Raw genomic sequence first — 13,894 nt, forward strand, 5'->3', positions numbered from 1 at the left:
ATAGAAAAGGTGCCTGAGAACCTAGTTATTTACAAAATCAAGCCTGGGAACTGCTGCTTTACAACTGCCTTTTACTTTTCCATCAGCTGTATACTTTCATGGCCTCTTCTTTAAGCCATGTTTGAACCAGGCTCTCCATAGTTAGGGTGTTCAGCAGTTCCTATTGCTGAAACGTGACACAAGTGTAAAGCATCCTGTCCCCCAAAACATGGGATGTATACTCTAAGATAAACACAGTGAGGATTCAGTAGTACGTGGATGAGTTCACTGTGGAGGTGTTCAAGCGTAGGTCAGCTAACCAGGACGCGGGACCATCAAGGTATGCTTTGAAATGGTATTGGAGAATGGGGAAAGTAATGTAACTAGTATGGGGTTTGTTTTCTTCCATGAGAGTTCTCTAGGGAAAATATCCTTTGAGTTGTAGACATAGAAATAATTTGATTATGCTGACTAGGAAAATGTTCTTGCTTAATTCTGCTTGTAAGAAGCTTCCCTCCAACTTCTTTCAGGATCTTCTTAATAACTGCTGCAGATTGAAAGTCCCAGAGACCTAGATGAGCTGGTGGGAGAGATCCTGGTGGAATCCAGGCTTCAGATTATTGTCCTTGCTTGTTTCTCTCTGACTGGAGAGTCCCCAATGCTTAGCAATGTGGAATCTGGTGCAGAAGCCTCCTCTTTGCCACCTCAGCAAAGAGAGTTAATTCTTCCCATCTGTTACATCCTCTGACAGTTGGAAGCAAAATAAAAATACCAAAAACCCAAAATCACCCGCACCAGGATAAACCTGTTCCTGAACATGGCAGCAGTTAGCAGAGTAACCTCACTGTGTGGCCCTTACATTGACTGTTAGTTATGTGGGAGGAGAGGGAGGTGGAAGGCATTTGTGAGGTTTGGCAGGGGAGCCTAAAATAGTTCTGTGAGCCCTCTGTTGTTACACTAACAGCATTCGAAGGGAGACTACTGGATTGTAGAAACTTTTTCTGTGAGGAAGCTCTGCAGTTCCTGTGCATTCCTGCTAAGGGTTTTGCATCCCAGGCAGTTCTACAGATGTTTTTACAGAAAGAAGTCTTCCCTTTTGCTGCTGCAACTCTTCTGCACCAGCCTCACTGAAAGCACTACTGAAGTTTCTTCTCTTGCAAAGCTGGCATTTTGCTTTGTTTACTGTCAGTACAGGAGTTACTGATCAGAGAGAGGCTTTAGTTTTAAAAACTTGTCTCTATGGAAGTGAGACATATTGAGCACCTTCAGGGAAACAGGCACTGAGCAAGGAGTTGGAAGTGTCTTTTTTAACCCTTGTTTTGGCTGGAAAGAGATGCTCAGGTTTGGAGTATTAGTGCTGTTCTCTGTGTTAATTTTCTCCTGGTTCATCATTCAGACAGTTTAATAATACTGCAGCTTGTCCAGGAAAATGGTAAGCTGCAAAAGAGAGGAGCAGCAGAAAGCAAATCAGACACCCAAATAAACAGAGCGGTCTATGAAGCTAGAAAAGGTACGTTTGTCCAGTGCAGACTGAGTAAAGGAAGACAGAGGTATGTGTGTAGTTCATGATCACAAAGATGCCTTTTTTACAAACATTATTACATGAAGTTCGGGTGCAGGCACCCGAGTGTCTGTACCCCAAAATTCTGGACGACTAAAACAAATCACAACACGCAAGGTGAGGAAAAACTGGTTTAATAATTTAGGGGCCAGGACCTCTGTTTTGCATTGGGATTTAGCTGAGTCCCCTGGAAGGCCTGCAGTATCATGGTCCTCGATATAAAGTAGTCAATTGAGAAAGTTTTGCCCAGTTAGCATTTTTGTAAAGATAACCTCCTGGTCAGCATCACACATGTGTTAAAGGAATATAGTCTGCACACTCAACACTTCTGAGAACGGCTTTAGCACATCCTAAAGTTCTTAAAGCATGATACTACTTTCTGCATGTATCTTGACTAACAACAGAGATTACTCCAGACATAGTGAAGAATTTATTACTTAATGCACATTCATGTTCTATGAGTATAGGTAAGGCTGCAGCTGCTCAGGAGACTTCGTTACACAATAGATGGACAGATGAACTGGAACTGCATAAAAAGGAAAACTTACCTGTCACATTGATTTTTTAGCTATTTTATCTCTTGGAAGATACAAAAACAAGTGATGGCTTCTATAAAATGTAAGTAAATGGCTGGGAATGGGGAGATGATAAGCCTGCTGTGCATCCAGGAAAAGTAACTTGGTGGGAGATGTACAAAAGAGACAACAGAGACCAAAGTGAGAGCAAGGTGGGAATATATTTCCTTCTTAGCCTGGGGGAGAAAGGAGGGTTTTGTGAAAGGTGCAGAAGCTGTGCTGTGGAGTGACAGCTGGGGAATGAAGCACATTTGTCAAGGATGTTGCAAGCTTGAGAGATGCGGTGCTGTCCTTGGGATGAGTGAGGGTGTAGGGCTCTTCTGTTCAGCTCTTCTGCTGGACAGATTTTTAATGACTAAGTTTGAGCCTGAAGTGAATCAGAGAAGTGACACAGTGTAACATAATGTGTAATATTATAGAAAACAGATGCAGATCAGCTCATGCTCTTAATGCTGAAGCATAAAAGTGTATGGTGTTCAAGGAACTGATCAAAAATATGCTAGCTTTTTTCTCCATTCTTTCTGTTCCTTGAGAGAGTGTGAAAAACAAATGCAGCCCAGTAGAAACAGAGCTCTTTGCTGCAGATAGAAGATTGCTATTCTTTTCAATTAATTCAATCTGAACCTGTTTATGCATCTCTTGTGAACAATTTGCAGAAAATTTTTAGCACTTTGCTTCCCATCGTACTGCTGGAAGTCTTGTAAATCCTGTGCACTTGGTGTAAGTGGGAAGTAAAATTAATTTCTTTGCAAACAAGGCTTCTCAGCTTTACAGAAAGGACCCAGTGTAAACAGATGGTTTTTAAAATTATATATTGCTGAGCATTTTTTCCAAAACTATTTAATCTACTTAGCACTGGCAATCATTGAGTAGATTTTTTCTTTTATTCGGCATCTTAGTGGTGAAGATAGGCCCCTAGGTGTCCTGTAAGGGTATGTTCAAAATGGTGTAGATGTGATCAAAGGGTGTAAAAGGGCTCTTTCTGCCATCTAGTGGCAACAAAACCCCCACTTTATTCACCTAATTAATAATCTCATTAATTGTGTCTGCATTGTCAGCAGAACGAGGTGTAGTAATCCTCAACTGTCCTAAAATTAAGAAGATAGCAGTCACTTTTTACTCTGCTTTTCCACAAAATAAACAATCTCTATTTTCCTTGCCTTGACATCTCATAAAAAAATCCAAATCCCTGTTTGTTGTCTGAATGCCTTTTGAGTGCACTGTTTTTAAATTTCCTGTGTGTGTTTCCCTATATGATGCACTGCTACTGAAATACTTTAAGGTTTAGAAACCTTTATTTGGTGCTAAGACACTGGGAAAAGATACTGTCCACACAGGGAGATAAAATGTTGCCTGTAGTGGAATGCATCTCTAAAACCCTTCTGAAGAAGGGTGGGTTCCCCTGTGGAGCAGGCAGCATTTGCCTCTGAAGGAGCAGTGACCTCTATGGAGCTGCTGCATTTCAGAATGGTTACCCTTATACTTAAATCTGATTTCTGAGGCTTGCTGGTGTCCCATTTCCCTGTAGCCATTTACTTCTTTTGACAGGCAGCTACCTTTGCCACCTTTTACAATCTGCAGCCTGTGCTTCTCTTAAAAAATATATGGCTCTGCTTGGATGTGTTATAGCTCCTCACTGGTGGGAGGGGATAGAAAAGGAGACCATTCATGCCAAACAGAATCCTTCTTCATGGGTCAAGTTGTAAGGAACTTGTCTCCCGCCTCAAAAAGTTAATTGGAGCCTTTATGTAACTAAAACTGCAGTTCTCACTTTCCTGAAAGTGATTTAGGCTGGATTCTTTGCAAGATGAAGCATAGCCCCTACTTTCTCCAAGACCTGTAGTGTAAGGGTATTGAAAATGGTGAATAGTGTAGAATGGCTAACAGAACCCTGCAGAAGATACTGTTAAAAATAATGTCTAAGGTGTTTGGTGGGTTCTTTTTTTGAGTACATAAAGTACTCAAAGAGGCCAGTGTTTTATCAACAGCTCTTAAAAGCTGCATTTTGAGCCTCTCTATGTAAGAGTAAATTCTCTATAAGATTAAAGCTATCTGCTTGCTGGCTTCCATCTCAGCAGGAGTCCAGGAAAATTTTCCTGGTGTTAATTTCACAGTGCTAACAGTATGATACTTCAGAAAATAAACTTCTCATGTCAGATTCCTACTGTGCCTCTCCTCTTAATTCCTAGTTATCCCCAGCCTGTTCCATTTAGTTATGTAATTTATCATATTTTAAAATTAGTTTTATGCCTTTTACTCAAAAATAATTTAGAAATAAAATTTTAACCCCTACTATATAATCTCCTTTTTTTTGGTTATAATTACAGCAATAGCTAGTTCAGATTTTTAATTGAGGGGCACTTGGGTACATTACTGAAGAAGGGAAGGTTCCTAAAAATGCAACTTTATTTAGGGGATAAAGTAGCAACTTGCCAAAACCACGTTACCATCAAATTAAATTAATAGTCTGTTAAAACAGGGTTAGTGAGAGAGATGATGGTATACCATTCCTTGCTATAGCCAGGTTTGTAGCCAGGTGCTCCCTCCAGCAGCACTTGATCCTTGGGACAGGTGGTCTCTTTGCCCACACAGTTTGTCCTTCCCAGGATTGGAAGAAGTTTGAGGAAAGCCTCACGTGACACGTCTGCAAGGTCAACTCCTATGAGATTGTGTGTAATCCCCTTACAAAGAATAAAAATATAACCAACTCTTTTGAACTTGAAAAAAAAAAGAAAAAAAAAAGAGGAAAATTAAACCTCAGAATTTTGGAATTAAATCTTGGAATGACCTGACCTGGGTAAAGATGCTGAGGAACCTGGTAATTTTGCTGAGAATCTGGAGTTGGAAGTTGTTCTTTATTTATTTGTTGTGTATGCCAGTATCACAGTGTTGTGTGTGCCATCTAAGGACAGCTGGCAGGTAAAGGGCTCAGTTTTGAGGAGCAGCCAGCTCCCAGTATGTGGCTCTTTCCTTTCACACCAGTAGCATATGAACAAACTTCACCTAAGCCGCACGCTTGGACACAGGCTGGGCTCAACAGTTACAGCATGGAGGCACATCATGTACAGCAGCTCCCAAAACCAGCTTGCTAGAAGCAGATTTCAGCACTTAGATTCTTCAGGGTGCTGCAGCCCTTTGCTACAGCCGGGACCCTGTTTAACGTGGCCTAGTTCAAACAATCCCATCCATCTCCAGTCTTTCCTATGTCATCTTGTTATGCAGATTCTTCTCATTCCACATGTTCTAACAAAAGTTTTCCTCCACAGTCACAATCTGACTCTGAAATTCAGTAAGTGTGTTGAAACTTTCTGCATTTGAGATGATTTCCTTTATTTCAGTTGCCACAGGGTACATGTCCAGTGCCAGTTTCTCCAGTTCTGCCACTTCGTTTCTTAAATGTGCTTCCATCTTGGTAATAACATTCAGGCCTGTGAATGTTTAGATAATAAATCCATTAACCATTCTTTTGGTGAACAAACCTTTGTATCAGGTTTAAAAAAGGAATTTAATTATTTCAATCAACCTATATCTCTACGATTGGCCATACTTAGAGTAAAAATAGGTTGGGAATGGTGTGGGTGTGTTTTAGCCTTCCATTGCAAGGCCACACAAGAAAGCAAAATAGCAAGAAAGACTGGAAAATGCTGCCTGAGATATGAAGCTCAGTCTTGTCCTGGGGCAGGCATCTGCATCATTTAAGTTCTTCCTTGCTTTATCTTAAAATCTCATAGGGTCTGTCTGGGGTGTTTGCTCCTGCACTTCTTGCAGGATGAGTATCCTGCTCCTCCCATGCTCCAGGGGTTACAAAAGCAAATTGCTGCCTGAGTTGTTTCTTGGTTAGTTTATATTAATCTCATTTTTGTGTTGATACTACTCAGCCTCTTGTTATTTCCCTTCCCATATTACTTAACCCCCAACCCCCTAAGGCATTTGCAACAGCTAGTTAATATTTTCTCTACCTTTATTTTGACAAATTTGTTTAAGGAGGCTCTAGCCTTCTTTAGGGCACATGGTGTTGACACCAATTTGCCCTGTTCTTGTGTGTTAGCCTTCCAGGTTTTTTTTTTTTCCTATCAGATGAGATGAAACACTAGGTATTAAGAAATTTTCTGCTATGAGGGTGGTAAGGTACTGGAATGGGTTACCCAGAGAAGTTCTGGATGCCCCAGCCCTGGAAGTGTTCAAGGCCAAGATGCGTGGGACTCTGAGTAGGCTGCTCTGGTGGAAGGTGTCCCTGCCCACAGCAGGGGCGAGGGCAAGACTGACATGGTCTTTAAGGCTCCTCCCAACCCAACCCATGTTAGTATAGACTTGTAACAGAAAAGTGCACTCTTTTCCAGATGGGGACTTAACAGAGTTTATATGATAGCTTCTGATGGAGTTTTTGATGCTCTTAAATCCCATTCTCTTTCTGACACATTAACAAAGGTTGGTTACTCCTCTGTCCTTAAAAACTAAAGCAGAAATGGTCGAGAGGAAAAGGTTTCTTTAGATCAGGAACTGCACCATTCCCCTTCTTGTTCATCTTGTTATTGGAATAAAGAGTCTTCCACAGAAGCCAATTAGAAGTTAGATTAACCTCAGAAAATTTTTCTTTGAAGACAGAGCTTGAGCACTTGTAAAAGACTGGCCCAGCTGCCAGTCTTGCCAACTTGCTTTAATGAAAACAGCTGTAACATTTCAGAGCTGAGCAGTGCTGTTCACACAATCTAGTTCATACAAGCAAGAGGGTAGGAAATTTTACCTTCTGGGAGAGGGCTAAGCATGATGTTCACTGTGTTCTTGTCTACCAGGAGTCCCAGCATGTCACAGGCATTGGATGGCCACGGGAGGGGCGGGGGGATGCTCTGGAAGATGGTTTGCAGGCAGGGTCTGGCTGCTGCTCCCCAGAAGAGTCCAGCGAGCTCTCCAGTCCATCACGGGGACAGACAGAGCTGTGCTGACCAGAGGGTGCAGTTGAGGCACGGAGCAGCTCCACAAAGAAACAACAAAGAGTCATCTCCTCAGAGAGCTGCGGTCAGCCTGGAGGAGGCCTCGGAGCAAACTTCCACTACCTACGGGGGCCTGTGAGAGAGCTGGAGGGGGACTTTTTGCAAAGGCATGTAGTGGCAGGCCGAGGGGAATGACTTTAAAACTGAAAGAGGACAGATTTTAAATTGATACTGGGAAGAAATTCTTCCCTGTGAGAAAGAATCCCTGGGGTAGCCGTGGATGCCCCATCACTGGCAGCGTTCCTAAGCCAGGCTGGATGAGGCTTTGAGCCCCCGGTGTAGCGGAAGGTGTCCCTGTGCAGGGCGTGGAACCGGGGCGCCTTTGGGGTCCCGTCCAGGGACGCGTGCCTTTCCCGCGGAGCAGGCCGGGCCGCTCCTGGGCGCTCCGTTCCGCCCCGGCCGGCGGCGGCAGCGGCGCGGCCCCGCCCCGGAAGCCGCGGGGGATGGCGGTCGCGGGGCGGCGGCGGGAGCGGCGGCGGGGCCGGGCGGGGCGGGCGCGGGCGGCGGCGGCGGCGGGCGGCGCCCCCGGGCAATATGTTCAAGAGAATGGCAGAGTTCGGGCCTGACTCCGGCGGCAGGGTGAAGGTGCGGCCCCGGCGGGGCTCGGGCCGCGGGGGGCGGCGCGGTACGGCAGCGCCTCTCAACGCGCCCTGTCCGCTTGTGCTCCTTTCTTTAGGGCGTTACCATCGTGAAGCCGATCGTGTACGGCAACGTCGCGCGGTATTTTGGGAAGAAGAGAGAGGAGGATGGCCACACTCACCAGTGGACGGTGTACGTGAAGCCGTACCGGAACGAGGTACGGCAGAGCCGCTTCCCCGAAAGCCTGCTCCGGCTTTGGAACAGGCGGGCTGGGAAAGCGGGAGCTGCCATCCACGGAAATGTGCAAAACGCCTGTGGATGTGGCACCTGGGCCGTGCCTTAGTGGTGATGGCCTTGGGGTAAGGGTTGCGCTCCGGGATGTTAGAGATCTTTCCCTGCCGAGCAGCACCGGGACGTGGGGGTTTGAAAAGCCGGGATTAGAGGAGAGGGCAGGAGGGTCTTTGGCTGTAAGCTGAAAAAGCACAGAGGCTGGTGGGTTTCCAAAAAGGAAAACCATGGGAAAGGCGTGCTTCCACTTATGTTTTTTGGAGTGATCTTTCCAGTGTAGGGGAAGACTGGAGAACATTCATGGGGATGAAACACTAAAAGAGAACTGTGTGCAAGAACCAATTTTTAGATTTACTGCTTTGCTTTCCTTCTGTGCTTAAAGTCAGAAGAAATACTATTTAAAATCAGAAAGAATGTAGGCGCATAGGATAGATGACTGAATAGTAGCTTGGTGTGCTGAAATAATAATCAGAAATAACAATGTTTCTGTTTTAGGACATGTCTGCATATGTGAAAAAAATTCAATTCAAGTTGCATGAAAGCTACGGTAATCCTTTAAGAGGTGGGTTTTGCATTTCAGCAGTTGTTCCTAGATATGGGCTTTTGTTCCGACATTATCGTGGTGTTAATACCTCTGTGTTGCCTATTGCAGTTGTTACCAAACCACCATATGAAATCACCGAAACAGGCTGGGGTGAATTTGAAATAATCATTAAGATATTTTTCATTGATCCAAATGAAAGACCTGTAAGTACATTGAAGTTTTAAAAAGCTTAAATAATTAATTATGGTGGCCAACAGCTCTAGGAAATTGCTGGACAAAATAAGTCTCATTGTAATAAAAGTCTCTTCTTCTAGAAGATAATTTAAGGATTGGTCACATTTTCTTCTTTCTATGCTACACTCCTGGTATTCATGGCTGCTTTTCCTGTGCTTGGCTTCTCTGACATTTACTAACATGTTTCCACTTATTGCACATTACCTGGGTTGAGCACACACTGAGGATTTCTCTTCCACAGAGCTTCCAAGTTCTAGGATTAAAGTATTTTAATTTTTTTTTTCTGTCAGATCAAAATCAGTTGAAAAAGCAGCAGGGCTACTGTGCTAGCATAAATCTCTGCCTAAGACCAGGTTAAAAAACTCTGTAGTTGTGTAAAGTGCTGGAATTAATTTCTTTCTTTCATTCCTGTGTTTTAGTCATATCTTGTAGGTTTGTTTATTCAGATCTAGTAGGAAAGTTGATTACTCTGTTTTAGGGAAAAGGATGTTTATTTCGGGAAGGATTGAGTTCCTTCTGTCACATGAACAATCCTTTTTTTAGGCCATTTTTTGCTGAATGAGAGTGGAACTGAATTTCATGTTTTTCTGGAATGTGTGGTGATTGGTAACAACGGGTTTCCCGTGCTGTTGGGCTCGGTAGCACCCTGACTTTTATTAATTCCATTCACAGCGTGACCAAGCTGTCCTAAGGTCGGTTGGGTGTTTTTCTTTGCTGCTGTTCTTGGAAGGCTGTTTGGGAGCCTGTCACGTCCTTCCTTTCCCGGAGGTCCCAAGGGGAGTCGGGTACTGCTCTGTTCCACCACGGCTCCTGGGCCTGTTTGTGGAAGGGGACAAGCGTGGGCTGTGTGTGCCCTTCCCAGGCCAGGTGGTCAGTGGCTCCTCAGGGCTGCACAGAGGGTTCCAGTCCTCGCCCCACCCTGTCATTTGCAGGGCAAGGATGCAAGAGTAACCCCAGAAAGAGAGATTTCAGTGAAAGGCGATTCACAGCCTCCCTGGTGCTTCATTTTCTCAAGAATAGAGGATAAGGTCACAGAAAGCACTTTCTAACTGATTAATTGAGAAAGTCAGTTTGAATTAAATCACCTATTTGGAAATGGTGGTATTAGTATTTTTTATATACCAGTCCTAAACCACTTTCCCAGACATTTTTAAAGTCTCAAGAGGCCTTTAGATAGTTGGCATGTTTTAAAAGTTAACATTAAATTCAAAGCAATTCTGCTGAAGTTATATGACATTTATATTTGCATTCCTAAAACATTTTAAAGTCTTATACAATTATTTTGTAAGAACAAATATTACTTGTTGATATGTAGAACAAGTTTTTTATTTCGCTACAATTTTTAAGCTAATAAAATTCTGTCTTTTGAATAGGTAACTTTATATCACTTGCTGAAGCTTTTTCAGTCGGATACCAATGCCATCCTGGGGAAGAAAACTGTAGTTTCTGAATTCTATGATGAAATGGTATGAACATTTCTGATGTAATCCTCACTTTATTTTGAAGAGTATTAGTGATACCATGTATTTTTCTCCTTCATTAGATATTTCAAGATCCTACTGCAATGATGCAGCAGCTGTTAACAACGTCTCGTCAGCTAACACTAGGTGCTTATAAACATGAAACAGAGTGTAAGTTGAAAATTAAAATATTTTAAACTTTAGAAATAACAATAGTTTGATTCGCTTTTAATGTATTTTTTGTGGGGGCCGTAACAGTACGATGGATTTGGATGCTGCAAGAAGGTGGTGATTTTGCGTTAAATTTAACTTCAGCTTTTGCAAGGGTAGTAATACCTACCTGAAAACTTAAAGATTTTCTTATCCCTATGGCTCTAAAAAAAATGGAATTAGGAATTACTTGGTATGAAGAGTGATGACATGAACTACACCTAGTCTGACATCTTTGAAATGAATTAAAACAGAGGATAAATGAAGGCCACCTTATGGTACAGTTCTGTTCAGCACTGCAAGCAAAGGTCACACTTGAAGGCCTAAAGTACAGAACAGTTAGTGATGTTTCAGTCAAAGCAGCAACTGTTTGTGAATAAAGAGTAGTGTCTGAAAGCTCTTTTTTCCCTTCTACCTCTTTAACTATGTATGTAGGTAATTTCAGACATACTCCTTAAGTACAGCGTAATGGTTTTTGTGTCCTTTTTATCCATTTTGTTTCCAAATATAAGCAAAAATATTAAGGGAACGAAGGAAACTAAATTAAAGATCCATTGGTTCATAAGTTGTAATGCATTTAGTGATTATTTCTGTTCTGATCTTCTATATTTCATCTGTTATTTGCTTTCTGAGAGTAGAAGATGTAGTATTTATTGAGCCAAAATCCTGCCCTATTGATTACAAACATTAATCCATTGCAGTCCACCCCACCTGGCCTTCTGTTCACCCACCAACAAATGTCATGTAGTTTTTGGCCAGCAGAGCTAAGAATGGTGAGTGATTATGAATTTGAAGCTCTTCAAAGTTAGGGTTGCTATTTGCCTTATGTCTGCTTAGCTCTGTGGATATGTGAGCTACTTGTATTTCCTGCTTCAGTTCAGCCAGACTTGAGGTGGCTTTTTGTTATTGTTACATGATACAGTTTTTGTTTAGAAAATGTTTAATAATATGATGGATAAAAACATCCAAATTTAAACTTTCTTAATTTAAATTTTTTTTTATATTTCTCCAGACAGTAGGTAGAAACTTTGTGTGGTTTCTTTGTATAAATACTTCCTTAAGATGTACTAATGAAGCAGATAATATTTACCACTGCCTACAGCTATGTAGTGTATGGGATATGAGTGAAATCCACAGCCTTCATAGACTTGTTGGCTTTACCATCTTTGTCCTAAAACTTGTGAATGTAAAAATAGTAAAAAATAGGTACTTGATGTCAGATATTCATTAAAGCAGGGCAGCATAACTGAAACTTTCAGATCTGTTGAATTAAAGTCCAGTGAGAGATAGAAAATGATTACAGTTACATGGAGAAGGAAACCCATAATGGTGGAGGCTTGAAAGGACCTCTGGGTGCATCGTGTCCCTCCCCTGCCCTAGCAGGGCCACCTACAGGACTGTATCCAGATGCCTTCTAAATGTGTCCAGTGATGGGGATTCCACAACCTTTCTGGGCAATCTGTGCCACCACTTGGTCACTTTCACAGGAAAATTTTCCTGATGTTCACAGGGAACCTCCCATGTTTGTTTGTGCCTGTGGCTTTGCGTGCTGTCACTGGGCACCACGTATTCATAGTTCTCTATAATTTCCCATGTATTTGCTGTCATCATGTCAGATTTTATTTTCTTCACCTAATCTTTAAAAAAAAATGTAGAAAATTATTTTATTAATTGTATAGCTCTCTGCAAAACTGATGGGCTGAGGGATGAATGAGGCTGCAAAACGAACTTTTTTTTTTTTTTTAAATCCAGATTCTTATGTGGATACCATTTTGATTACAAGCATTGAATTTCTAAAGCTAACAGAATCAGATTTTTTTCTTTCCGGACAAATGCTATCCAAATTACTGTTTCAGTTAAAAAAAAAAAAAAAGGCAAATTTCATGGCACTTAAAATATACTTTTTTTCTTTATCACTGCCACAGTTGCAGATCTTGAAGTAAAAACCAGGGAGAAGCTTGAAGCTGCCAAAAAGAAGACTAGTTTTGAAATTGCTGAGCTTAAAGAAAGACTAAAAGCAAGTCGTGAAACCATCAACTGTTTAAAGAATGAAATCAGAAAACTTGAAGAAGATGATCAGTCTAAGGATATGTGACAGGTGCTGACTTGAGTGTGTACTGAAAATGGAAAGACTTCAGTCATGGAATTGTATGCGTTCTCTTCAGTTCTGTAACTGAGACTATGAGAATTTCACTGACAAATGATTGAAGTTTGTGGCAATCAACTCCATAAATGGAAGAAAAAAGAAAGAATGTATCCTTGTTTTATAGTTAAAATCTGTGGGTACTTAACAATTTTTTTCAAGTGGAAGTGGTCTTGAAGACCAGACTACTTTTTCTTTGAAAACTGCATTTGAGTCGTGTATGAAAACTTTGTATTAAGTCTCGTATTAGTTCAATGTGATTTTACAAAATGCTGGTGTTTACTTTTTTTACTTTTTTTTCTACTGATTGTTTAGACATGCATCTTTAAAGCTAAAAATAAAATATGCAGTTTTTTATTTTAATGGTTTTTGTCCAGCTGTGGGCTTCAACATCTGTAAGGAAGCTACTGTAAGTAGCATACTCTGATTTCAGGCAGAGGTTGAAATAAAAAGGTATGCAAGTTTTTTAAGTCTGGTTACAGAGATTTTTGGCATGTCTCTCTGTTACCAGCACAATGAAAACACTTTCTGAAAACAGGATTTTAAATATCCACAGGTAAGAGTTTCTAGCCCCAAAGCTGCTTTAACACATACAAATGTACCAATGCTACAGACTATGCTCAGAAGCAGCAAATTATTTCAGTACTGTTTTGCATTTGTACTCTACTACACTCACTTCATCAGATATTGTCTCTGCCACTTCCTCCTCTCACTCTTCCCTGTTCCAGCCTGGTGTCCCTCCCACAAGAGGCAGTCTGCCATTAATTCCTCCAATTGGAGAGCTGCTCACAGGCTACATTTCTTCACAAAGCATCAAGCCCCTCATGGGGTCACAAGTCCTGCCAGCAAACCTGTTCCAGTGTGGGCTCCTTTCCAAGGGGCCCCAGGAGCCGGTCCAATGCAGGCTTTCCCCGGGATCACAGTCTCCTTTGGGCATCCCTTTGCTCTGGTAGTGAGCTCTTGGCAGGCTGCAGGTGGATCTCTGCTCCAGCACCTGGAGCATCTCCTTTCTCACTGTCCATGGTGCCTGCAGGGCTGTTCCTCACACATTCTCACTCTCTCTGTTCCTGTTCCCCCTGCTCAAGCAGGTTTTGTTTCCCCTTTTTAAATCAAGTAACCTCTTGGGCTCAGCCTTGGCCAGTGGCAGGTCCATCCTGGAGCCGTCTGGCATTGGCTGTGGTGGACACAGGGAAGCTCCTGGCAGCTACTCACAGAAGCCACCCCTACAGCCCCCTCGCTACCAAAGCCTTGCCACATAATTCTTAAGTCACTTGGAAGAGTTTCCCTGAAAAATCTACCTTATCTCATCAATCCTGTAAGGACAAAGCAC

General features: G+C 42.2%; 1 protein-coding gene across 3 annotated transcripts; it reads left to right on the forward strand.

Annotated features, from left to right (window-relative positions):
* Nucleotides 1-7,596: 7,596 nt before the first annotated feature.
* YEATS4 (YEATS domain containing 4) lies at nucleotides 7,597-12,927 on the forward strand. Of its 3 annotated transcripts, XM_059472158.1 has the most exons (8): nucleotides 7,597-7,691; nucleotides 7,783-7,902; nucleotides 8,469-8,535; nucleotides 8,626-8,720; nucleotides 10,125-10,217; nucleotides 10,295-10,382; nucleotides 11,123-11,194; nucleotides 12,347-12,927. In XM_059472158.1, the coding sequence occupies exons 1-7, from the start codon at nucleotides 7,641-7,643 to the stop codon at nucleotides 11,167-11,169; spliced, it is 561 nt and encodes a 186-aa protein (XP_059328141.1). In that variant the 5' UTR covers nucleotides 7,597-7,640; the 3' UTR covers nucleotides 11,170-11,194; nucleotides 12,347-12,927. The 3 variants fall into 3 exon arrangements, with proteins under 3 accessions (XP_059328141.1, XP_059328139.1, XP_059328140.1); XM_059472156.1 differs by lacking the exon at nucleotides 11,123-11,194; XM_059472157.1 differs by lacking the exons at nucleotides 7,597-7,691; nucleotides 11,123-11,194 and having other exon boundaries at nucleotides 7,831-8,044.
* Nucleotides 12,928-13,894: the final 967 nt, after the last annotated feature.

The sequence above is a fragment of the Ammospiza nelsoni genome, chromosome 5, assembly GCF_027579445.1.
Source record: "Ammospiza nelsoni isolate bAmmNel1 chromosome 5, bAmmNel1.pri, whole genome shotgun sequence".
NCBI lineage: Eukaryota > Metazoa > Chordata > Aves > Passeriformes > Passerellidae > Ammospiza > Ammospiza nelsoni.

Coding starts and splice junctions, on each gene's coding strand:
- YEATS4 (XM_059472156.1), top strand. CDS start 7,641: ATGTTCAAGAGAATGGCAGAGTTCGGGCCTGACTCCGGCGGCAGGGTG. Junction 7,692..7,782: donor ACTCCGGCGGCAGGGTGAAG/GTGCGGCCCCGG, acceptor TCCTTTCTTTAG/GGCGTTACCATCGTGAAGCC. Junction 8,721..10,124: donor TTGATCCAAATGAAAGACCT/GTAAGTACATTG, acceptor TCTTTTGAATAG/GTAACTTTATATCACTTGCT.